Below are 25285 nucleotides of genomic sequence, written 5' to 3'. Positions count from 1 at the left end.
ATCAGACTGGCAGACCTACACCCCTGGGGGAGGGGGTGTTTTGTAACTAGAGGGGCTCCAACCAAAGGTTGATGGAGATTTCAGTGGCTTGGAACTTATCACCCGGGCTTCTTAGCTTATATCTGGGGCGGGGGAGATGTAATTCAATGGCTCTCTGGGTCTACTGCAAGGGGACTAGTTGAGACTAGTTTTGCTATCCGACTAATGGACCTACAAACTGTATTACTGGAGGGGAGGAAGGAGTATATAACAAGGAGAGATCTTGTTTCTGACTAACGAGCCTACGACAGACGAGAAGAGCTTGTAACGGGACCTGCATCTGGAAAACCTAGTAGATGTGATCATATGGTATGTTAAGGGTTTGCATGCTTTTGTTAGATGATCAATAACAACTCTTACGTTTACACTGATGTGGTCAAGTAGTTCAGGAACAGTGTATCGAGGAGGTAATGACGCCTCCTCCAGCTCCTCCAGTCGCGGAGCACAGATCCGAATGAAATCAGACACCAGGATCAAGAGAGCGTTTCTCGGCTTGCGGTACTCCTCTAATGCCTGCATGACCTCATCTTTCTCCTCCTGAGCCCGCAGTCTCTCCAGAAATGGACGCCTCCCTTAAAAACATGCGCAGAGTCAGGATCGTTGCATGACTAATACTCGCACCAAATAAGGCGCTAGGTCACAAATGACAAATCTCAAGCAAATTTCTACTTTTGTAGTTCCTAATCAGTCCAATCACTGTTATTGCTTTAGGTCTACAGTTACCTTTTTGATGTTAGTTGACCTTGAGCCCAAACCTCACTTGCGACGCAAGCATGAGCATAAACAGGAGCATAAGAAGTTTATGCGCTGGTGAGGACGGCTGTGATATAAGCATAAGCATAAGCGTTCTTCTTATGCTTATGTCGGTGCTATGTTTAGTGAGGACATAGTTTGCATAAGCATCAAGTGCTCACTGGTTGGCTGAAAGTCTTTTGCTTATGCTTATGCTTCTGCTTATGTTTATATTGCGGTCGTTCTCACGAGCGCATAAGCTTCTTTTATGCTTATGCTTGCGTCGCTAGTCAGGACCGGGCTTTAGTAAAGAACTATTATGAGGTGCTCTTTGTGGAGGCGAGGGTGGTCTCGTGGTTAGTGCGCTCGTCTCCGGATCGAGCGGTCCGGGTTCGAGCCCTGGCCGGGGACATTGTGTTGTGTTCTTGGACAAGACACTACTCTCACTGTGCCTCTCTCCACCCAGGTGTATAAATGGGTACCGGCGAACTTAATGCTGGGGGTAACCCTGCGATGGACTAGCATTCCATCCAGGGGAGAGTAGAAATACTCCTAGGCCACTTGCCTCGCATGCAGACTTTACCTTACCTTTTCATTGACATGTACGTCGCAAAAACTTTACTTAATTGAAGATGGCTGTTTGAAAAAATATAAACTTAAATCTAACTTAGGTTTGAGAAACCCAGGTAGTTTGAGGTAGGGGAGGGGGCCTTATGCTTAAAGAGCTGGACTCTGATGAGAGCGTTTGACGTTGCCATTAGTTAAGTAAGACACTTTAATTCCAGTGTCTGTCTTAATTTTAGTGTATAAATGGGAGATGGTGAATCAAATGGTGGGGGTAGCCAAGCAATGAACGGACTAGCGTCTAGGAGGGGGGAGGGCTAGAAATCAATACTCGTCACAGTCACTCGATGGGACCGAAAGGGGAGATAAGATGGGTTTTGGGTTCGTCACACACGCAATCTTTCTCCCCCGCGTGGGGTAGGAAGATTGTGTGATGAGTCCAAAGAGCGTCTGCGTAAAAGGTTAAGGTTGACAGGGAACAGGGCTAGAAGGCAGACTTAACATAACTTAGGAAAGATTTATGCACAAATTAATTTTAAACCATGTTGACTATGAAACAGCATTTATAACAGTTTTCGTTTAGGTTTAAGAAAGAGATTACACATAAGGCAGAGACTCAAAAATGTAACACAAAAATACAGCAGAAAAGACAATTTGTTATTCAGCTTAGTATTTATAATTCGGTTTCTTTTATCTCAAAGGTGGAATTCGATTTGCACTGAAAGAGAAATGTTAAAAAATTTACAGTGAGGATTCTTTTGTTATAAGTAGGCCAGTTTCCAACGTTTGTTTGCTTCGTTGCGTTGTAAGAGTATTTAAACCAACAAAAATTTTAGTTGTCTGCAGCCGAGAGATTTAAAACGTCGAATGTTAGATTAGATCTCTACGATAAAGAGATTTGCAACGAAAGCCACGTTTTCTTTTTTTTTTTTTTTTACCATAACCTTTTTTTTTTATTTCTTTTCAAACGACAATTGATCAGACACGAGAAACAAAGAGCTATAGAACTGTTGTGCCGAGTTCAAACAGGGTTAACGCCGATAACAAAAACACCTTCACTAATATTTCCCAAGCGTGCGTCTCTGATGTCCAATGAAACAAGCATGGAGACGATGTTGTTTTTAATCCCATCAGGAAAACATGGAGTCAATCCTCTTATACTGCTAAGTTCGTCTGTTTCTAATAAAATGTAAATATTTGGAAGCACGAACGCCACAGCATACACGTCCGATCCCATTTTCTTACGCTTTTGCTCAAAAGACACATGCCTGGATTTGCACTCATCTCGAAATACTGATCATGTTCCATATCACAGTTAACATCAGCAGCTTTCACGGATTTCGAATTTGAAACTAAAAACAACAAAGTGTTTATCAAGAATAGCTTGCTGTAAACTTCTTTTCATGGAGATGCAGAAGAAAAAAAAACAATACCGTATTAGTTATTTTGAAGAACAGTTTATTGCACAAGATGGAAAAATTGACGGGAAATGAAAGGACTGCAATTAATATGCGCAAATTTTTGGCAGGTACTGGTTAAAATTCTTTGAAGAAGCCGATTTTATACTTAGTTTGAGCTCGCATAGTTTTTTATTCCCTATATTTGAGCGAATCAAATTACACCTGCAGCAACTGTTACCACTATTAGCAAATACATAGTGAAAACAACATCCTATGATTGGATAACAGTGAATGGGGCTAGATCCACCACATTTCTGCCAATTAAGAAAAAAAGAACCTCTGGAATAAGAAGTGATTAAGATAACGAGCGGACAATTAGACACAACATTAAGACTTCAGCAATTTGAAGCGTAATTAAGGTATCTGAGAGAAGTAGACATGAGTTGTAATTCTGCATTGGTACCGGCAAGCAGTGAACTTCCTAGAAATCGCATTAAGCCTTTAATTATTTACGCTAGTTTTGACTATTTCACTTGAAGGCGTCGGAGACAGAAGTGTTTACACAGTCTAACACTCAGTCTAAAGTGTTTACTTTGAATTTCCGATTTACAAGTTACTCTTGTCTGAGACTATCAACTATTTCTTGAAGTCAATTGTTACCTACAACTACACAATGAAAATTTTTGAACCTGATATAAACCAAACATGTTCCATTTAGGCTCGTTTTAATTGTTTAAACAACTAAGCAAGCCTGATTTAGTTCTCAATAGTGTTTTGCGCTAGAGCTTCTTTTCAAGGATTAACAGAAAAGAACTCATCGCAATATCAATTCTCGCCAGAGACGTAGAAAGGATACAAAGTATCATTTAGAGCCTCCAAAATTGAGCTCAGCCTACGGGGCATATTGGTCGTGAACAAACAATAAAAGGAATGGTAAAACAATATACTATCTGCCGCTTTGTCTAAATCTTGGGTTTGAGACAAAGCGAGCTGGAAATTGTCCTCAAAAAAAATAAGTTCGGTATTATTTAAGTTTGCAAAGGAAGGATTATCTGACGGTTCCAAAACCAAACCCATGGCACCTGCTAAGAAAACTGCCAAGCTAAATTCTTGAAAGCAACAGTAAATTTTTCTTGGGAAAAACAAAGTACTTGCCAACTCTTCTTGCTGTGAAAACTGAAATGCAAGTACAGTCATTAACGCTTGACTACAGTATAACTTACATAATCTGTTCTAGAGCTGAAAGGTTTCTAAAAAATCCACCGAGGCAATTTAATACGTTGAAGGACGAAACAAAAGCGACAGAGAAATCAAATAAAGCCAAGACGCTAGCTTTTTTCCAAAACAATCAATCATTTAACGAGTTAGCCTCGGGGTTGATGATAAAAACCACCAACGTCGCAAGAGAGATTTAATATCAACAACGTTCAGAGTAAATTTGAACTTCATATCACCCGATATTGATCGGTAGAGGTTTCGCTAAATATTTTCCACTAGCCTTTACATGTTGTCGTAACCTTTATAATGACAAGACCTTGAAAGACATTAATTACATAGTACACGGGTATTGGCCCGCACGACTTGCGGCACTCTCGCTAAATTCACACTTAACTTCCAATTAAGCACCAAAGACAAGCAGACCTTTAGACAATTAAGTACTTGTAAATCTACGGGGAAACTTTTGTTAATCTACCGTCCGCTTCAAGGGTTGTTATAGACATGCAAACGAGGCAGGAAGAGTGGAACATTGTTAGAATGACCCAAATGCCTCGTTTGCATGTCATTTCACAGTTAAACCGCTTACAAGTGCATTAAGTATCAAGCACATGACCTCAGGCAGACAATGGCATAAAGGTCTGTCAGACACTTGAGACACAAAACCTACAAAGTGACAACTTTGTCAGCGAAAGCCGGATACGATTTGAGTATAACCACTGACGCTTGAGGGAATTGCGATAGAATCACTGAAACAGCGCGGCGTTGTTATTCCATTGACAAAACCCATCCACAGAAGAAGCAGACAAGCTCACAAGAGCGAGATTTGCATAAGCAAAAGAAAACCGTTCAAGCACCGATAATCAACACTTGAAATCTTCGCTCGATTAAGGGCTTGTCATTCAAGCAGAGTGTTTAAAAAAGCTGCAGCTTAATCATCGCTTGGAACATCCCCGGTCGTTTCCGTCATGTTCATCGAAGGATTCGTTCTGGTGTGTGCCATCTTATTTCTCTACTGCATGATACAGAGCTATGTTAATAATGCCATGAATTATCCACCTGGGCCTTCCGCCTTGCCCATCGTCGGCAATCTCTACAACCTGGGGACGGCTCCACTCGCCAATTTGACGACCCTCGGCCAAAAATATGGTAGCATCTTTCAGATCTTCCTGGGAAGCCAGCGGGCTGTTGTCGTCAGTGACATCACGACCGCTAGAGTCGCCCTTTTGAAAAACGTCAACGATTTTGCGGGCCGACCTAGTGTGCACTCGGGAAATATATATTCCCACAACGGCCACGCCATCAGCTTCGGAAACTTCAGCCCTGCGTGGAAAATGCAGAGGAAGATTGCTCATGGGGCACTAAAGCTCTACAGCGCGGGAATCGAAAAACTGGAAACAGTCATTACCAGAGAGATCGAAGAGGTCTTTCAGCAGTTTGATCTCAGTAAAGGAGAGCCTCACGACCCACATCACTGCATCAGCTTAGGAGTCATTAACGTAATCTGTTCGCTGACTTTCGGCTCCCGATACAGCGCCAACGATCCCGAGTTCCGCACCGTGCTGGGGTTCAACAACACTTTCGCGGAAACGCTGGGCCTCGGGAATTTGGTGGACATATTTCCCGCTCTGAAGTACGTGCCATTCGACTCGGAGAACATCCGACGCCTCAAGAAAGCTGTGAAGCAACGAGACAGGATCCTGGTGAAGAAGTACAAAGAGCAGCTGGACACCTACGAGCCCGGTAAAATCAGGGGCTTCACCGACGCGCTGATCAAAGTTATGAAAGACACCGAACAAGATGATAGCGAGATAAAGTCTCTGATATCAGAGGACCACGTGTTGATGAGTATGGCGGACATGCTTGCTGCAGGGTCCGAGTCTCTGACATCAAGTCTACTCTGGGCACTCCTCCTCTTGAACAACTATCCTGAAATCCAGCGCAAGGTGCATCGCGAGCTCGACGAGGTGATCGGCCCCAAACGTCTACCGAGCCTTCAAGACAAGAAGCAACTGCCTTACTTGGAAGCAACAATTGATGAGGTCCTACGTTTGAGGCCGCCGGCTCCTCTGGGGGTTCCCCATAAGGCGCTGGTTGACACTACGCTGAACGGGTACAACATCCCAAAGGGTACCACACTGATTGTCAATTTATGGGCCATTCATCACGATCCAAAGCACTGGGAGAACCCCTCCCAGTTTGACCCAGAAAGGTTCCTGGACAAGAATGGCAACGTGGTAAATCCAGCATCGTTGAGTTATCTTCCCTTCTCGGCTGGTAGACGAGTGTGTCTTGGTGAGACGCTGGCAAAAGCCGAGTTATTCCTGTTCATCGCTCAGATATTGCATCAGTTTAAGATTGAGAATCCACCTGACTGTCCCTACCCCTCTCTAGAGGGGGACAGTGGCATGGGACTGAAGCCAAAACCTTACAAGGTGTGCATGAAGAGGAGATGCTGAACAAAAAAAACTGCATCAACATTCAAAGTACTGCTATATAAACTGAACACAAGGAAGGTCCATGGCAAGAAACTTATTACAATTCAGTATACATTTATTATCGAATATAACTTCTATTATTATTAAGCAGCGTAGGTTGGATGGTAAACAGCGCGATAGTATAGTGCTGTTTTAGCTGTTTAGAGAGGATTTTGGTAACTGTAGAAAAACCAAATCAAATCAATTCATTGCAGACATAAATAGCCCCGTTGATCGTTCAGAACTAGTCGGTGGCATGACGCCAAGCTCGGGGAAAGCATTGCAATCGGTAGCGAAGCGGTGGTAAACATCAGAAAGCGCGGGAACGGTTGGTAAAGCGTTTTGCGAGCGGTGGCGAACGGCGAATGAAAAGCGCGGGAAAACTCGAGTTAACGCTACCAAACAGCGGCTAACTGTGGAAAGCGCGGAGCAGGTTGTGTAAACCGGTTACAAGCATTGCCGAATAGATTAAAGCCCGGGAAATACATATATAGAGAAAACTTTGACGAAAGTCAACTGTCCGCTGTCTGTCGAGACTGTCTGTCTTGAGTTTTCCATGGCCAAAATCAGAGCAAATACAAAATTACTATTTGAATTCATTAGAAAAAGCGCGCTGTCTACCGTAAGAAGTTAGAAATACAGAGATGAGAATGCTCCGTTTGGTGTTACTCAATATATTCAACTATCAGGTTGTAAAGGTGTATCATTCAAAAGTCGTTCAAAGCTTTGAACAACAGCCCGTACGTGTTGAAATGTTTAGGACAAGTTGTCAGTGCATCTCCCCCGGTTATAAAACAAGGAAAATACTTGTCTTAGCGTGAAAATACCCAGACTGTTGATGATGTATAAATAAAAAATGTAATAAAATAAGCAAGGTTAAGCAGCCAAAAAGCAAAGAATTACTCTTTTATAAAGTTTACCATTTTTTAATAAAGAAAAAAAAAACACTCTTCACATTTTTGTTGAAAAAATGTGTTATACCAACGAATCCATAAAAAACCTTAAAAGAATTTTCGGATACAGATAAAACTTTGGCCTCGTCTACACTACGCCGGGGGAATTTAAGAACGGAGGTTTCACTCTGAAATCGCTTCAAATGTTTTCCGGCCACACTAAGCCGAGAGAAATTTAAAAACGCAATAACCACCGGTTATTTTTGGATTTGTGTTTGAGGAAAACTCGGTCAGAGAAATTATCGTGAAGCCATCATTCTCGAAAAGCTCCGTTTTCAAAGTGTTTCCTGTCCACACGAAAGCGAAAAGCCGGCGTTTTCAAATTCCTCCGGTTTGAAGAGCGTTTTCGAAAAGTTTTGTTTTCGTGAAGGATTAGCGTGGACGGTAGGCCGTTGAAATAAAGCTGCGTGTTAAAATTTCTCCGGCGTAGTGTGGACCGACGGCCTAAGTACCGACGAGAAAATAGGAGAAAACTCAAAGTTTAATAAAATAACCACACAGTCGAAGGAAATGTAGAGAGGGACGGAAATCCTCTAGTTGAAAACGATACAACAGCTATTTTGAAGCTTCCGTATCTGACAGTAACATTCTAAACTGATCCAAATTTACGTGGAAAATATGCGTTATGATAAAGAATCAAAACTACTTAAAGGAGTACTCGGAAACAGGCCAAGATTAAGGGCTGACATAATCCACAGCACACTGAGGCACGTAACGACTGATTTTTGAAACAAGTGACGGAGTCCCAGTCAAGATGGTTATGAAGGTAAATTTACCAGCATTAATGAGATGTTTGCTGAAAACCTAACAGAGAGATGACACTGTTTCAGCAAAAGTTGTGAAATTCTCTCCATTACTCAGATGGGATTGGTTGACTTGTTTAATTAAACGTTTAGTTACGGATGAGAGCATAATTACATGTAATGGACGACACGATCTCGTGAGCTCTGAAGTATTAAAGGGTGCCATTATAAAAACAGGTCCGTATAGCGTGCAGATGAACAACAGCTAGTGATGCACGATGGCTAGAGAATGCATGCTCAAACCAATTCAAAGCGCCAAAAGTGTAGTTTTTCTGGTTTAGAGAGGTGATTGTGTTAAAAAGCGTTAAGTTAAAATTAAATACCCGAGAAGGAAACTGCAAATCAAGTCGACGTTTACAGAGGTGTCCCATAAGGGTGCTTACAAAAAGTAAAATTTCTGGAATATGATTATGGACTTTGGACCAACTATAAGACTATGCTTTACCTAGGTGACCTCTTCAGAGGTTTGTATCACCAAGGCATTCACAAAATGATCGTGTGCCAAGTGAGGTAGCACGCTAAACCCAAAGGATGATGCACAATGCTCTCTCACAAAGAAACTAAGAACGACAAGGTGTGATAGTGCGAGCAAGCCGAATGTTTGGCTCGTCCGTGTGCTATTATGATCACCTGTTTCTGCCTGATGAGTTCTATTTTCCTTTCGTTACTTTAAAACCAAATCTTGGTTGACATCGCTTGACTCGTAGAAGTAATCTAACAGAAGAATTTTCCAAACGTTAACAGCTTGCGCACTGAAAAAAGGTTGAAACGAACTCAACCTTTTCCGCAGACGCACGCTGAATCAAGGACGTAAAATTACTAACGTAAAAGTGGAAATCCACTTTAACAGCTATCAATAGCTAAAGCCCAAAAATAATAATAATAATAAGAAGAATTATAAAGAGTGTTCTTGGGACAATATTGAAATGGTTGCTGCTAAAAAACGAACCAAGTTGGACAACTGGAATGCACTGCCAGGAAAAAAAAAATCAATAAATGTTACTGCTAACCATCTCAGGTTGAGTAAAGTAAAGAGTGACACAACAAATCATTCTTCGAAGAATTTACGGCCATACAAAGGTATGCCAATTTCCGGAAAGAAGCGTGCACGCGTGCAGGCGTACTTTATCTCATAGGAAAGTAGTTGTTTTGAGACAGTGTTAATACTCTTTTAACATAAACAGTGATTAAAAAAACTAATCTCAACTTTTATCAAAAAACAAACAGCCATACATGAAAGTACGGTTATTAAATAGCTTTCACTTGAATGGTCACGCACCGGGGTTTCGCCCTCAAATCTTGCACAGTCTAGAAAACAACATCAAACGAGAGCATAGCTTTCATTTGAATGGTTAAATGCAAGGTTTCCATCTAAAGACGAAACGTTATGACAGGATTAATCTCAATTAATTCATTTTTGTTCCACCCGCCTCCTGTTTCCATGAGATGTTGCAATTTTGCTATTTGTTGATTGCTGTTATTTGTCATCCAGTATTTCTTGTGTAGATCTAGAATAAACCCATTAATAGCAATTTACGTCGCTGCTGGACACGAAAGCGTTAAATTGAGAAAACAGAAGTGTCCTCTGTTGCAGGAAGAAATCTCGTGATGTCTGTATGAAGCACTTTGAATAAAGCGGATAAAACGTTTGGTTCATTTCCCAACACGTGTCGTTTTCAGGCTTTTTACAAAACACGGATCAGTTTGCCAAGATGGAAACGGCTTCCGTGTCGCTACGGGTGACGGAATGAAAACAAACAGCGCATGGTTTGCGAGAACAATTTGCAACAGTTTTCTTTCCAATCTTCCTACCAGAATTAAACTATTACAACTACTTGAAAGGACCAACCAGAAAGATTGACGTACGTTTTTCACTAGTCCTCTTCTGCCTGTTCCGTGTTCCAAAAGTAGAGTCGCGTGACTTTTAGTCCTGGTTGTGCGTGCAGATTAAGGGAACTTGGGTCATTTGCGAGAATCGGAAGTCAGCGAAAGATATTTTTGGAAAAAAGACGCTACTTTATTAAATAAACTTTTCTTAACCTAAGAGCTTGATACATGTCAGATCCAATGAATACATATTCCTTCTCTTCGAAGCGCAAGAACACGGAAAGAACAAAAATAAAACAAAAAGCAGAAACCACCTTTGGGCTAGTCATTGCGTCCGTGCTTCATAATGCATGATTTAATTAAGAGTTTAATAAAATTATCATGCCTTCTTCAGGCAAAGTGTTTTCAATATATTTACCACGCCATCAGTTGGGAGAATTTGATTAATGATAACGCAGTTCCCACTATTACGTAAGTGATGTTCAACGGGTTAATTTACCTTTAAAAAAAGAGTGCTTAGTTATTGCAGATTAGTAACAAGACATAAGAAGGAAAAAAGTCACAGACATAAGCACTGGTGTCTTTTGGAATAAAGTTTAATCTGGATTAGCTGTATTTCTGCCCCCCGCACGCCCGCACGCCCGCACGCACGCCCGCACGCACTGCCTTCAGTCTGTCGATCCTTGTCTTCCCAGAATTTGCACGTGCACAAGTCACGTGTCACGAGTTAAAAAAAAAATGGCAGCCATGCTTACTATTCGGGATCGATATACATGTACAGTTCAATAGTCTTTAGAACACGGGTAAAGCTACGGGTTTGTGAATTAAGAGTCACTGACTGAAAATATCGAGAATGGCTGGCCAGGTTAGAAAAATCGAAAATCCTGAAACTTTGCCTAAAGAACCCTTTTAGGTAGCCACTTTCGAAAATATTATTCCGATTTTCTTAGAATTTAAAGTCTTCGAGAAATTCACAAAAAACGAAAATAGAGCTTTTTGCCTCATTAAATATGCAAAAAAATATCTGGAAAATTGACAAAGTTCTCGGTATTCGCATTGAAACAATTTACAAAACTAGAACTCGGGGTAAACCTAGCATAAGAACTTTACTTTTCTTCTATCTAACAATAGAAAGTTTTAAATTTTTCAAGCATTTTGAAGGATTCTGTCGACCGTTGAAGAATTGCCTTTTCAAGCCCCTATGAAAACGGCAAAAATTGCGTAGTTTTACGGGCTTAAAACGCATCTTGGTATGTCCGATACGGAACTAAAACAAGTACTGTGCAAACGAGTGTCGTTTCTACTATAATAATATGGAAAAACATTTCTGGGCAATCGAGGTTCACACAGGTAAAATGCAAAAGTTCGCGACAGTCTCTTCTCAAATTTGCATAATGCGGTATGTTCAGAGAACTCTATTGTTGAACACTCTAGTCTGTTTTTGTTCCATTTGTGGGCCATGCTTTGTGGGAAATATACAAAAAGATGGTTGATCCATGTCGTTATTACAACATTGTTTCATTATTTCAGACAAGATACAAAAAAGCTATAGATAAAGCCCAAAATATAAGTTCAAAGTTACATAGATTGAACACGCTACATGTATTACGTGACTGGCGTCACGTAAGATATATTTTCAGTTAGCTCCAATTGGAATTCCTCGATTATTGAGGTTTAGACACTTGCTTATAATAGAAGCATATGGGGGTTTGTCTTTCCCGTCTATACACACTCGATTAGCCTGCAAATATTCGAAAGGAGACTAGTCTTTTAAAGTAAATTTTAGCATGTCTCGAATTAATTAAATACACGAAATGAAACGAAGAGGTTTTATTAACGTGATCCAGCCAGACCAAGGAAGCAAGTTTTCTTGAAAAATAGAGTAAGACTGTTTGAAATCGATCCCGCGATCTGACCTTGGTTGGAATTCAGCCTAGTCCAAACGTCGCGTTTCTGCCATTCCGACCTGATAAATTTGTCCCGGCAGTGGCAATGACAAGAAAACAGCGGTGATTCCAAACGTCGAGTTCAATCAGTCGCGCAAAAGATCGGAAGACGCCTGCTTTGCTGAAGGCCACTTTAAATGCTACAAATATTAGCATCGGCAGTTAATGCAGCAGGCTGTGAATTCAGTTCGGCACCGTACGTATGAGCACGCCGAAGCCAAGTCGCCCTACACGGCATGCAAACTTTATTCATTCCCCCGCGGGGGAGAGGGGAGACTCATATAAAATAACGGGGGTGCTCGTCGTACATTTTAGGAGTTAATCTTCAAAAGGTCCACCGCGAGAGCTTTTGCGGTACCTTTTACGGGGATTGAGCCGAAAAATATGACAGGGGATAATGTGTTATGTAAACGGTTGTCAGTTTAACCATCGAATTTCCCTCTTTCTTTATTATTTGGAAACTATTAAGGCTAAGTAATTGAAGACACCAACAGCGACAAAAAACACTGTTAGAAATATATCGAGTAGTCATTCTATGAAGAGACTTTTCAGTTTTCGTCAATTATGCAAAAAAAGTTCACCTAGCCTTAAAAACGTTTGTGTTTGCTGGCGTGCGTTCTTACTACCCAGATTTTTTGTTCGAAATACTGATTGAAGAAGACCAAAAGTTAATCAAAGTATTTATTTCGACCCGATATTGGGCAAACTAAAACGTCTTTTAAGCCCGTAAAATTACGCAATTTTTGCCGTTTCCATAGGGGCTTGAATTCTTCGACAGTCGACGGAACTCCTCAAAATTTAATTTAATATAAAGCGTGGCTCTCAATATGCTTAGTTGATCCGGTGTTCTAGTCTTGTGAATTGTTTCAATGCGAATACCGAGAACTTCGACTCAAGCGCGGCAGTAGCACGACGTATGAAACCATGCATGCACTCAGTTCGGCAGCCGCGACTACTTATAGCACGGCAGGCCTAATGCCGTTCCGCACGGCAGTAGCGCGACTTGGCCTCGAATGGCCTGCTCTTTGCCATGCACGTGCTGAACTGAACCAGGGACGGCGGAGCCGGGGTGGCGGCTTAAGGCCCTCCCCCCCCCCCCCCCCCCTCCCCTCCACTTTTTACCACAATGACAGTTTATTTTGTTTTAGTATGAGGTACAAATGAAGAAATAAAGAAGAAGGAAAAGAAAACGAAAAACAGTCTGGTTGACTACAGATTTACCAAGAATTTACAAAGCTACAACTTCGTACCAAATCTGTAGGAAGCTTTTCATGTTTACATAGTTTTAACCTTTCCGCAGCGTGCACTTCCTTCCCACACACGGGGGAACTTGTGTAAAAGCGCAGGTCAGTCAGTACTAAGGCCGTGATATATCATGGAGGGTTGAGAAAGATGTATCAAGCTCACAATACCTTCAAAATATATTGCTGTAAATGCACTAAAGGTACCGGTCAATTTACAGTTCATCCACTAGGTTGATTTTTTTAAGAACTACACCATGGTGAATGTCAAAAATACCATTTCGAAGCCCGTAGATTTAAAATGTTTTTTGGGGGGAGGGTGCCCCTAGATCCCTCTACAAACTTACGCCGGCACCGCTCGTTTTCAAGCAACCCAAACACCTCCTCCCCCCTCCCCCCCTTCCTTCCCTTGATAAAAGACTCCGCCGTTCCTGTGAATTTATATCCTGCTGCATCAAGCTGCAGTTGCTTTCTAGCATTTACAAATGTCTTCAGCAAAGCAAACTTCTTCCGATCTTCTGCGCGACTGAATTAAATTCGACGTTTGAATCTTTTATAGCTTTTTTTCATGCCACTGCCGGGACAAATTTATTTGAGGTCGGAACGGCAGAAGCACGATGTTTGGACTAGGCCGAATTCCAACCAAGATGAGATCGCGGGGTAGACATCAAACAGTCTTACTCTATTTTTCAAGAAAACCTACTTTCTTGGTCTAGCTGGATCACGCTAATAAAACCTCTTCGTTTCATTTAGTGCATCTAATTAATTCGTTTTCCATCAAGATCAAAATCGACACACAATGGTTAAAAAATACTTTAAAAGACTAGTCTCCTTTCGAATATTTGCAGGCTAATCGAGTGTGTATAGACGGGAAAGACAAACCCCCATATGCTTCTATTATAAGCAAGTGTCTAAACCTCAATAATCGAGGAATTCCAATTGGAGCTAACTGAAAATATATCTTACGTGACGCCAGTCACGTAATACATGTAGCGTGTTCAATCTATGTAACTTTGAACTTATATTTTGGGCTTTATCTATAGCTTTTTTGTATCTTGTCTGAAATAATGAAACAATGTTGTAATAACGACATGGATCAACCATCTTTTTGTATATTTCCCACAAAGCATGGCCCACAAATGGAACAAAAACAGACTAGAGTGTTCAACAATAGAGTTCTCTGAACATACCGCATTATGCAAATTTGAGAAGAGACTGTCGCGAACTTTTGCATTTTACCTGTGTGAACCTCGATTGCCCAGAAATGTTTTTCCATATTATTATAGTAGAAACGACACTCGTTTGCACAGTGCTTGTTTTAGTTCCGTATCGGACATACCAAGATGCGTTTTAAGCCCGTAAAACTACGCAATTTTTGCCGTTTTCATAGGGGCTTGAAAAGGCAATTCTTCAACGGTCGACAGAATCCTTCAAAATGCTTGAAAAATTTAAAACTTTCTATTGTTAGATAGAAGAAAAGTAAAGTTCTTATGCTAGGTTTACCCCGAGTTCTAGTTTTGTAAATTGTTTCAATGCGAATACCGAGAACTTTGTCAATTTTCCAGATATTTTTTGCATATTTAATGAGGCAAAAAGTTCTATTTTCGTTTTTTGTGAATTTCTCGAAGACTTTAAATTCTAAGAAAATCGGAATAATATTTTCGAAAGTGGCTACCTAAAAGGGTTCTTTAGGCAAAGTTTCAGGATTTTCGATTTTTCTAACCTGGCCAGCCATTCTCGATATTTTCAGTCAGTGACTCTTAATTCACAAACCCGTAGCTTTACCCGTGTTCTAAAGACTATTGAACTGTACATGTATATCGATCCCGAATAGTAAGCATGGCTGCCATTTTTTTTTTAACTCGTGACACGTGACTTGTGCACGTGCAAATTCTGGGAAGACAAGGATCGACAGACTGAAGGCAGTGCGTGCGGGCGTGCGGGCGTGCGGGGGGGGGGGGGAGGGGGGGGGGGGGACAGAAATAATATTTTCGAAAGTGGCTACCTAAAAGGCTTCTTTAGGCAAAGTTTCAGGATTTTCGATTTTTCTAACCTGGCCAGCCATTCTCGATATTTTCAGTCAGTGACTCTTAAGATTAGAAGAATGAACAGGGTTTCTGTATAGGTACTACTATAAGGTTGTGCACCGTCAGGGACCGAACCCGAGCGGCGTATTTTCCGTGAAGTCATCGGTGACGCCATTTCTCGCTATCTGCGCAAACAATCAGTTTGTCTAGAGCGGCTTTGAGTAAAGTGTCGAAAAGCCAAAACCGAAAAAAACCACTCTAGCCAATCACAAAGGACACAGACAATACAGTGAACCAATCATGTAGCTGATGCGAAGAGCGGGAAAACGCGTGCGAACGAGTCAAAACAGTTTTGTCCAACGTACTAAGGAAAAGCACCCCTATCCCCAGGGTTCTACTGGAAAAGGACAATTTTCCACTTACCCAGCTCCCCTTCGTCTGCAGCACTTGGCGCTTCATTACTGCTAATGCTTCCTCGGCCGAACATGAGTGACGTAGTGGAAGCCAGATCAGGAAATATACCACTCCCCTTGTCCGTAAAGGACTTGTAGCTTTGAAAGTGAACAAACGACCTAGAAAAGTAATATGACAAAACAGAGTTGAACACGCAATGATACCACAGCGGCATTTTAAGTTTTGTTTTAGAAAGCTTGAAAGTCAAAAACCGCCCAATGAACTCCACAACAATAAAACGTTTTGCACAGTTTGAAAAAATGTTATGTTGAGGGGGTTCAGAGCCACCTTAAAGTTTCGAAAGTTTGAAACAGTTCTGGACCACCATGACTAAATTTTTCGATAAAGATTTGTCTACTAGTTAGCGCTATACACCCACATTTAACAACATGGGCAGGGAGTACAAATGGGCACAACAGAATCCTGACTAAAGGCAACCTGACTAAAGGTTAGTAAGTGGCTGAAAATTACGAGACTGTTGCTAATTGGCAGCTACGCTTACTCCAAGTTACAGGCTTCTCAACACAAACAATTTTAAGGAGCTTTAGCAATGACGACGCCTACGCCGAAGGCGACGTCTTGTATAAAACGGATTTATTTTTTAACTTCGAATGTCGCACCTTTGCTCAGGCTAAATATGTTATGACAGGGTTCAATTCCAAAATAAGACACGAAACATTTGCCATTGCGGTTCACTTTCTCCAAAATACACAGAGCTTGGTTATTTCACATTGGATTTTTTGCAGATGATGGGTAAGAATTGCACCAAGATCTAAAACGCACGTGCATAACCATTGTTCTGCTCATCAAACCTTTAGCTCGATGACGTTCTTGTTTACGTCGCCGTCATGGTTTGCTAAAGCTTTCTAACGTTCTTACTCCAAGTACTTTCTCTGATCTTATCTAACCTGGTAAGGACCTCTGAACTCTTAATCAGGACATTAATAGAGGTGACAAGAGAGGACAGGCCCGTCAGCTCGCCCTTGAGCTTCTCTTCATAATCAAGTGAACTGCTGTCTGTTCTTAGGTACTCCAAGTAGTGAGGTAAGATGGCTGACAGCACTACCTGAAAATGAAATGAATGGCTTTCAACTTAGAACACCAAAGAGGTTTTTTTTAATGCAGAATGCAAAGAAAACCAATTTTACCATGATGTACAAACCCGAAAGTCATACCCACTAGCCACCAAAAGATTTCCGCTCCCACAGTACTTCTATAATTTGAATCTCATTAAAAATATTCGTAAGAAACGTCACTTGCTCGTCGGGCAATTGAAGGATCCACTAGCTTGACTGCAAACTCCACTAACCGGGCTATTAGACACGACTAGACACGACTAGACACGACTAGACACGACTAGACACGACTAGACACGACTGGGCACGACTAAACACGACTAGACACGACTAAACACGACTGGGCACGGCTAGACACGACTAGATCGTCTGTCGTTTCACGTCGGCAACGAACGAGAAATTTGTCGTTAAGTGGATCAAAAGGCAAAAAATGATAAAATGTCAACATAATACTGACTGTTTCAATTCAAAACATTTTGACTAAGGAAAGGAAACGTATAACAACAATGAGCACATACCACCATCTGCACTGCTCTTTTCGATTCAGGCGCAAAGTTCACGACAGTGACGCACAGGCGAACAGCAGTGTCGATTTGACTAACACCGGGAGGGTCGGTAGAAGATTCGTAACACGAGTCCTGAAATAAAAAATAAACCTTTTGTCGATCACACTAAACAGCACTACCGAGCAGCTTTCTGCCACTCTGGAATTAATTACGTGTTTCGTTTGGCGCTGCTTAGCAAATGGTTGAAAAGAGTAGTGTTTTAACCAATCAGAGTAAAGACGTTTTCTTCTCGGCCAATCAAAGAGAAGCCAATTCTCAGCTGGGTTATGTCATCGACAGTGTACGCCACAAATTTTGCTACGCAACACCACATATCCTTCCAAAACTTCCAGAGAACTAACATATTTATATTCAATAACAAGGCTTGGAAAATGCTTCAAGAGAACTTCTACAAATTTATCCAGATGAAAAGCAGAGTGTCAGCAAGAAATGTTTCAATCCTTACTGTAGGTTTCAATGGCTTCTCGGCTCGCACCAGGTCCAACACTTCCAGGCTGTCAGGTGAAGGCTTGTCTAATGACGTCAGCAGAGTAAACAGACACTTGGGAGGGATCTGGGAGTAAGGAAAGTTACGTCATATAATACATTTAATGACGTCGCCAAACCATTGTTTTGTTTTGACTAGTTGGTACAGATTTATTAACTGAAGAATTAAGAACTTGTGAATAAAATGCTGTTAGTTTTTTCATAATGACTGAATCAAAAACTTCTGAGTCCCCGTTGAGGTTCCTAACCCTAATCTTTTGCCCACCAGTCAGATGCTCTGAGCACTCAGCTGAGGGAGACTTAAGGAGACCTAGGACAGTGTTCCAACTCCCGGACTGCAATACCTACCAGAAGATTTCCATGCTTTCCAACATCTTTTACCTGACGCTTTAGTAAGAACTTTTCTTAACAAGGCATGACTCTAGAGCCAAAAAAATCCAATTGTTGACATACCAATTCTTCTCACAGGAAGCGGTAAATTTCCCTCCCACTTTGGTAGGAGAATTCAACTATCAATATCATCACCTCTTGGTGACCAGTTGTCATATTCTCCTGACTGCAATTTTGAATTCTACAAAGATAAGTAAGAAGAACTCGTGTGTTGAATTGAGAATTTATAGGAAGCTCACCTTGCCGGAGATGTCGTCGACTTCAGATTCCTCTTCGTTTCGATCAGATCTTGTCTCTAAGAGGAGTATCGGTGCTACGCTGGCGAAGAGCTGCGAGAAAGAAGAATGAATAGGTACGCTATGAGTATATGAGTGGGAGGGCTGGTGGGTTAATGATTAGTTGATTCTAGATCGACAGGTGTGAGCTCCTGGTCGGGATCATTGTGTTGTGTTCTTGTGCAAGACACTGTCACGGTGCCTCTCTCCACCCAGGTGTAGAAATGGGTATCGGTAAATTGCTATATGTCAGCGACTAACCAAGCGATGGACTAACATTACACTCCCAACCAGAAAAGTTTCCACAATAATACCATAGATGTAAAATGGACCGGTACGACCTTCCCGGAAAAACAAACTTAGATATTCTCAAGCTCACTAAAACAAGTATATGGCTCAATTATCTTTTACTTCTGCATTACAAGACACGACACGATAAACTACCCTGTATTGACGAGTATTCACTACCCTGAGAATACATCATAACAGCTCTGTGTGCAGGTAAATAGTAGCTTCCGATAGTAAAATATTGTTCGTATAAAGTGCGGCACAAAATGTTTACTTATGATAAAAGGGAGCGAGAGAGAAGGGGGGAGCGGTTGGCAACACCCTCATCCCCCACCCCCAAGAAACGTACCTGGAGTAGACAAGGCTTTTGATGTAAGACATAGAACTGTTTCATTGCAAACTACAAATGAGAAAAATAGCCGTGGTTTATTCATTTATCACAGGTAATCAAAGACTCAACACTGGTCAGAAATCTGGGGATACTGCACGTTTTGCCTGTAAGTGGTGTTTGTCACCACCTGCCCCTCCCCTCCCACGATCCATTATTGATTCTCACTCATCACACCTAGCTACAATATTTTACTACTGTGTGGATGAATAGGGGGCAGCCGGGAAATCGAATAATGACTTCTGACTTCATAAGACACGGTCGGTACTTTGTGAGATGTCTCCAGGACTCTCCACCAAGGCGGTACGTCATGACGTACTGAATCAATTTTTGCGGTGCACGAATTACCTTCGTATTGAAAAAAAACAAAACAAAGAAATCAGATTCACAAAATCCTTGCAGCAACCGCATTCTCAGATGAGAAGCAAGAAGAATGGCTACTATACAGGAGCGGAATTGAAACAATAACCTTGAAAATTGGATGCTATATTTTGTCAGAGTTGCTACTGTAAAGTGGCCTGGTAAATGTCATGTCAAGCTTAACGCAAAATTCAGCAAGACAAAGCTTGTTACTTCCGTTAGCTTTGCAAGGCCATGCGATGCGATATAATTATCAAAGACGTCTTACTCTCTCGTTTCCTGCCTACTTAAAGGAGCTACGTCACGGTTGGCGCGTATTGAAAAGTTTAGCCTCAATTTTTCAAATTCGTCGTTTGTAATCCGTGTTAATCTTCTCCATGCTTAGCCATCCTTGTTCCTTTATGATTTATCATTATCTCTTTGGTGTTTTTCTATCTTATTAAACTGTTATTTTCAGGTTTTCTACAGTTTAAAGGTAATTTTGTATGTGGCCAAAATAACGCAAAATATCGTGACTGAGCCCCTTTAAATTGGTTAACACTGACAGTTATGAAGTCATCACTAACCTCAATAGCTGTAGTGACCATTTCGTTTGATTGGTGATGCGAATAGACTTGAAGCAGAGAAGGAAAGATGTGTTGATAGCTGCAACGATCAAAAAACACCAGGGTTAACATTCAATTTTACAATTTAGTGTCAGTCGTTGCAGTCAGCTTTGTAGAGAATGCAAAGAGTGAACATGATGGAAATACAGGTTATTTAAAACAATATCCCTTAGGGATCTCCATAAAGGTCGGAAAATTTAATTATATATTTATTTATCCTTATCCTTAAAAGTTAGCACAATTCCTTGGCTCCTTTGCAGGCGTTACTTGGGTCGTCACGCAACGCCACTTGCCGGGAGAGGAAAACTGTGGCGTGACAAACCCAGATAATGGCTACAAAGCTGACGAGTAGTCAATTTCCGGTAAAGCCAGGATTACCATCTTGTTTGCTGGTGCTTAGAGGAGGATAGTGCTGCACGCAGAAGAAAGTAAACTTGAAAGGTATCTTTGCTATTCATGCTGTCCTTTAAGTTCTCTCGACGCATTTATTTTCTGCCACTGTGAAAGAGATGCTACTATTCCAGCCCCCACCTCCTCTTCCCCCCGTCCCTCAAAAAAAAAAAGAAAAAAGAAAAAAATAATGCTGGTGTCGAAGCCAGAGAAAGTCACAACATAAGATCTCAGTCTGAGATAGCGCTAATGCCAGTCGCTTCTCTGATTGGTTTGTAAATTTTCACGCGCAACTGGCATCTAATCAGAGAAGCTACAGAGGTCTATAAAGTATTACGTCATTAACTTTCTCGCGCAGACGTAAAGCGTTTCCTTTTTCTGGCCAAACAAACAAACAAACAAACAAATTTGGAGATGACGCTGACATTCCCAGACTGTAAATTAGTACAAAGGCCCTTACCCATCGCTAGCAAATATGTGGCTGAAATGAACGGCAATGTTTATAAAGGCAGCCAAGCAAATCCGTAACATGGCGCCGTCTTCGCAGTGAAGTAAAATGGCGCCGTTAATGACGTTTAGGAAGAGATTCAGGTCCGCAGAGCTCCATGGGAAATCAGTTGACATGCACTGGAAGAGTGACGTAATCAGCTGAAAATGAATCACAGTCAAATAAACCTGTGGTCAAATAGCGGATGAAATGAATGCCTATGAAAGACTTGCATTCTTGGTAGAATTAGCCAATACACTTCTCTGTATCTCTCTTCCCTTCCATTTCTCTTGAGATAGAAGGGAAGCCCATTACATGTAAGACCTACCAAGCAAGACAAAGTAAAGCAAATAAGAACAGAGCAAAGCAATTCAACAAAGACGCGAAGCAAAACAAACTAGAGCAAGGCAAAAGCAATGACTACAATAAGCCACAGAAGGTTATGGATGGAAAACAGCGGGTTTCAAATTCTATCACACTCACGAGAAACTGTTTTCATGTTTGGACACCATGTTTCCATGTCGTCAAAAAAACATGAAGTCACTTCATCATTTCATAATATTTTGCCTATGCTATAGAACTTACATTTAAGACAAGGGATTAGCTTACCGTAACCCAGACACTTTTATGAATGACATCAAGAGCTGCAAGTTCCTGAAGACAAACAAGAATGCTGTAGTTTATTACGAAAAAATCGTTAAACTCGAAGTCCGGGATTCCTTTCCTCGCAACAACTAGACTGTTCAGAGCCTCTCTATTTACCCACGTGAAAGAAAAAGCGAGCGAAGCAAGCGCGTAGCACGCGGGGGTGGGGGGTAGGGTTTGCGAGCGAAGCAAGCAATAAATCTAGGTCCAAACCCCCTACCCAGTCAGGTCTTCCGTTTTGCGCTGGCGTCCACTTCTCAGGCGATTCTATCCGTGCGTTCAACGATCGGATAAAAATACGGGAAAACAGAGGGCTTTGATCAGTCTACTCAACAACGGTTTTTCCGGAAAGCACTCCTTCCTTGGTAGTTTGAAAGATTTTAGTAAGCATTGCAAGACCCTCGTATAATATGCACTGAGGTCTGTACAAGTTAAGCGTAGTTTTGTAACTTCTTCCACTGGCTATTAGAACACTACTGTAATTTATTGACATTTCCAGTTATTGTATTTGTTTCATGTAACGTTTCTTGTACTTAGCTCATGAAACACGTGACGCGATATAGCCAATCAGATGCGAAGACATTACCTTTTCGTCCAATCAGGAGCATGACCAAAAAGCCTTTACAGTTCGCTATATGTTGGTGTTTCGAGTGTCGGTTAGCTTACAGTATGTGATGCTTTTTAACGACCATTGTGATTGCTTCCGCAATTACCTTGCTTTTCTTTTAACACTCCTAGAGCGTTTTTCACTTGATTGTCAAAATCAATTCGCTTCAGCTTTGGTTTTTACATTACTAGGCGTTGTGATTGGTTTAAAAATCTCGCGCCACTTTCTCATCCGATCAGAGCTAAAACCAAAACCAATCGCGACTGGCTCATGTACTTTTTCCCGCCCTTTGTTTAAGCTACATGTACCTGCGCCGAATTTTAATTGGTTCACTGGATTGTCTTTGTGATTTGTGATTGGCTAGAGTAATTACATGCACTTTGATTTTGGTTTTACGACACTCAATTGAAAACCACTCTCTTACAAAGGTAATGGCACGTAGTTCAACAGATACAGAAACATAATCATCTTACAGCGCCCTTGGTGCCGCCCGCATACAAAGAAAAATCACAGTCAAGAGCTTTGCGGGGAAAAGAGATCTGACGGCTGAACTCTCCGTGCAGGAATGAGATGTGTTTCTGGAAAAGAGAAAAATAGCTTTACAGTTAAACTGTAGTAAGGGTTTCAAATACAAGAGACATTATAATCATTCTAAATTGACGTTCACTGGTAATAAACGGTTACCTTGCAGTCGTTTGGAGCTTAGATTTAAACAGTAACGCAATAACTTCCTTGTCAACACAGCTACAAGTTAATTGACTATAATTAATTATTATTGCTCTCATTAATTGCAGTAGACAAGGAAATTATAAAAGTAATCAATTTTAACGGGGGGGGGGGGGGTGCAAATCACCTGATTGGGTAAGGCGTTCAACATTGATGACGTCAGAAGAACTCGACCAATCTCTGCTATCTTGGTTGTAAATGCCTGCAAAAGAAAGCAAACCGAAAATTAAGAGAAGAGAAGAGAAGAGACAAAACTCACGGTTCTAAGAGTGTGTTGTTTGGTAGCAAAACGAAGGGGTAACGTTATCAACGCCATGGAAATAAACCTGACAAGGTTGGGCCTGATCTGAACAGAACTGTAGCAGCTCTCGCAAGCTTATAATTCTTTGGCTTGTTAGCAGCTGTTATTGTTTTGGGGCTAGGGGCTTTCTTCTGTTCTCCTCTCAAAGGGTATATACATGTATCAAGCCCTTCACGTGAGACCTTTTGTACGAGAGCTGTTACCCGAACTGGCCTGAACGGCGACGGACACATATTACAAACGACCGAAACAAAGTCCTTTACTTTAAAGGAACTCCGTCACGGTATTTTGAGTTATTTTGGCCACGTACAAAATTACCTTTAAGTGGTACGAAACCTGAAAATAACAGTTTAATAAGATAGAAAAACACCAGAGATAATGACAAACCACAAAGGAACAAGGATGGCTAAGGATGGAGAAGATTAACACGGATTACAAACGACGATTTTGAAAAATATAGGCTAAACTTTTCAATATGCGCAAACCGTGACGTAGCTCCTTAAAGCAAACGAGTGCAGTTCGGTTGATGTACCTGTGCTTGTCTCTTGTTGAACGCAAACTCCTGGTCCAAAAACTCCAACACCAACAGGGGACTGGGGAAGCCCTTACGGTGCGTGTACACGTCACGCACGTGGTCTCGTTCCTCGAGTATCTGATCTGAAAGGCAATAAAACATGATAAGATTTATCAATGAACAAAGCCCAAACTACCACGAATGTCACCACAATGCATAGAGTCTTTATCAGTTAAAAGAACGGCCAGATGAGCAAAATGGGTTACTGGTACACGGGTTTAACGTCGTTGTCAGAAGAAATAGCTGCTTCCCTTGGGTGGAAAGCTTTCTCATAGCATGCCAACTCCCTACATTTTGTTCCGGTGTCCTACCATGGACCCATTTGTACTCAAACGTGAAGCCGTGCATTCATTTTGTTTTCGAAAGCTGGCAATTTCCATTATAATACCTAGCTTGCTCGAGCCGTACTGGGAAATATTGGCCCTCGATCGTTTCTGTACAGACCTCGCTGCGCTCGGTCCGTTCTGTCACGACCTCGGACCAATATTCCCCAGTACGGCCCTCGCGCTCGGTTAATAAATGATAAATATCTCCACCCACCTGCTTTTTTGTCAGTAAGATATAATTCTTTTCCTCCATCAATGCCCGGGAATCGAGACTTGAATGCCTCCAGTACTTTACCAAATGTCATTTCCTTCAAATAAAAAAAAGTTCGGTGAGACATACGAGTTATCAGTGCAATCATGTGGAAGGAAAGTTGGGAAGGTAGGTCGTCACATAAAAGACTTGGAACGGGATTCTGCTTGAACAGAGCCTGCTTCTTTTGATGCTTGAACATAAAAAGAAGGCGTGTGTGTGACCAAGCGGGGTGAGGAGGCGGGCGAGGACAACCCGCCCAACATTTTATTTTCAACTGCGAAAAGGACTGGTATTAAAGGAAGCTTACATCATGTACGGGCACTGTCTCTTTGGTTTTCTCTGGATCTTTGTCGTCGTCTTCATTGTTGTCTTGATCGGGAAGTATAACGCAAAGTTTCTAGACAAAGAAAACAAAACAGCAACCCAGCGGATTCCTAAACATAATTTATGAAGTTAAAGGAAAATTGTTCCCTTTGACGTAAAAAGCTTAAAGAACCCTAGTCAGCCACACAATTGTTTTTGTTTACATGCGAGAGCATGGCTATTATATTATATTCGGAGCCTGTCGAAACGAAGGAAATCACTGTGAAAGTACAAAATGTGGCTAAATATCATTTAGGCAAGGTTAAACTCGAGCAAATGCAGCCAGCTAGTGTGCCCATCCAGCTAATATCATTTAGGCAAGTTAAATATGAGCTTATGCAGCCAGCGGTTTCCGCGTTTGGGAGTACGTGACCTGTGGGGCGGCCTTCAGGGGTTTTGCAGGGGTTTATAGTTCATTGCATAATATTGCTGTAGTGTATTCTGCTGATTGTTGCGGATCAGTTGCACTGCTTTGCTCGCGAATCATTGCGGATTCTTGCAC

The 25285-nt window shown here is 41.5% G+C and overlaps 1 protein-coding gene and 1 pseudogene across 2 annotated transcripts in view; one reads left to right on the top strand and one right to left on the bottom strand.

Annotated features, from left to right (window-relative positions):
• LOC110041101 (protein unc-80 homolog) overlaps window positions 1-25285 on the bottom strand; it is a 55428-nt gene that overhangs the window by 9419 nt on the left and 20724 nt on the right. For both annotated transcript variants that reach the window (XM_089294893.1, XM_089294894.1), the window contains 15 exons: window positions 24728-24817; window positions 24382-24475; window positions 23800-23924; window positions 23094-23168; window positions 22714-22818; window positions 21598-21642; window positions 20962-21149; window positions 20073-20151; window positions 19108-19158; window positions 18435-18524; window positions 17765-17872; window positions 17272-17391; window positions 16586-16743; window positions 15648-15796; window positions 400-611 (listed from right to left, as the gene is read on the bottom strand). In XM_089294893.1, the coding sequence (XP_089151019.1) occupies window positions 400-611; window positions 15648-15796; window positions 16586-16743; window positions 17272-17391; window positions 17765-17872; window positions 18435-18524; window positions 19108-19158; window positions 20073-20151; window positions 20962-21149; window positions 21598-21642; window positions 22714-22818; window positions 23094-23168; window positions 23800-23924; window positions 24382-24475; window positions 24728-24817 (1689 nt within the window). The remainder of the gene's footprint in view (window positions 1-399; window positions 612-15647; window positions 15797-16585; window positions 16744-17271; window positions 17392-17764; window positions 17873-18434; window positions 18525-19107; window positions 19159-20072; window positions 20152-20961; window positions 21150-21597; window positions 21643-22713; window positions 22819-23093; window positions 23169-23799; window positions 23925-24381; window positions 24476-24727; window positions 24818-25285) is intronic.
• LOC110041106 (steroid 17-alpha-hydroxylase/17,20 lyase pseudogene) lies at window positions 4660-7381 on the top strand (annotated as a pseudogene).

This window comes from Orbicella faveolata, unplaced genomic scaffold (assembly GCF_042242905.1).
Source record: "Orbicella faveolata isolate gen_17 unplaced genomic scaffold, um_ofav_v1 contig_25, whole genome shotgun sequence".
In the NCBI taxonomy this organism is placed as follows: Eukaryota; Metazoa; Cnidaria; class Anthozoa; order Scleractinia; family Merulinidae; genus Orbicella; species Orbicella faveolata.
Note: the sequence above shows the minus strand (reverse complement) of the source record. Positions and strands in the feature narration are given on the sequence as shown.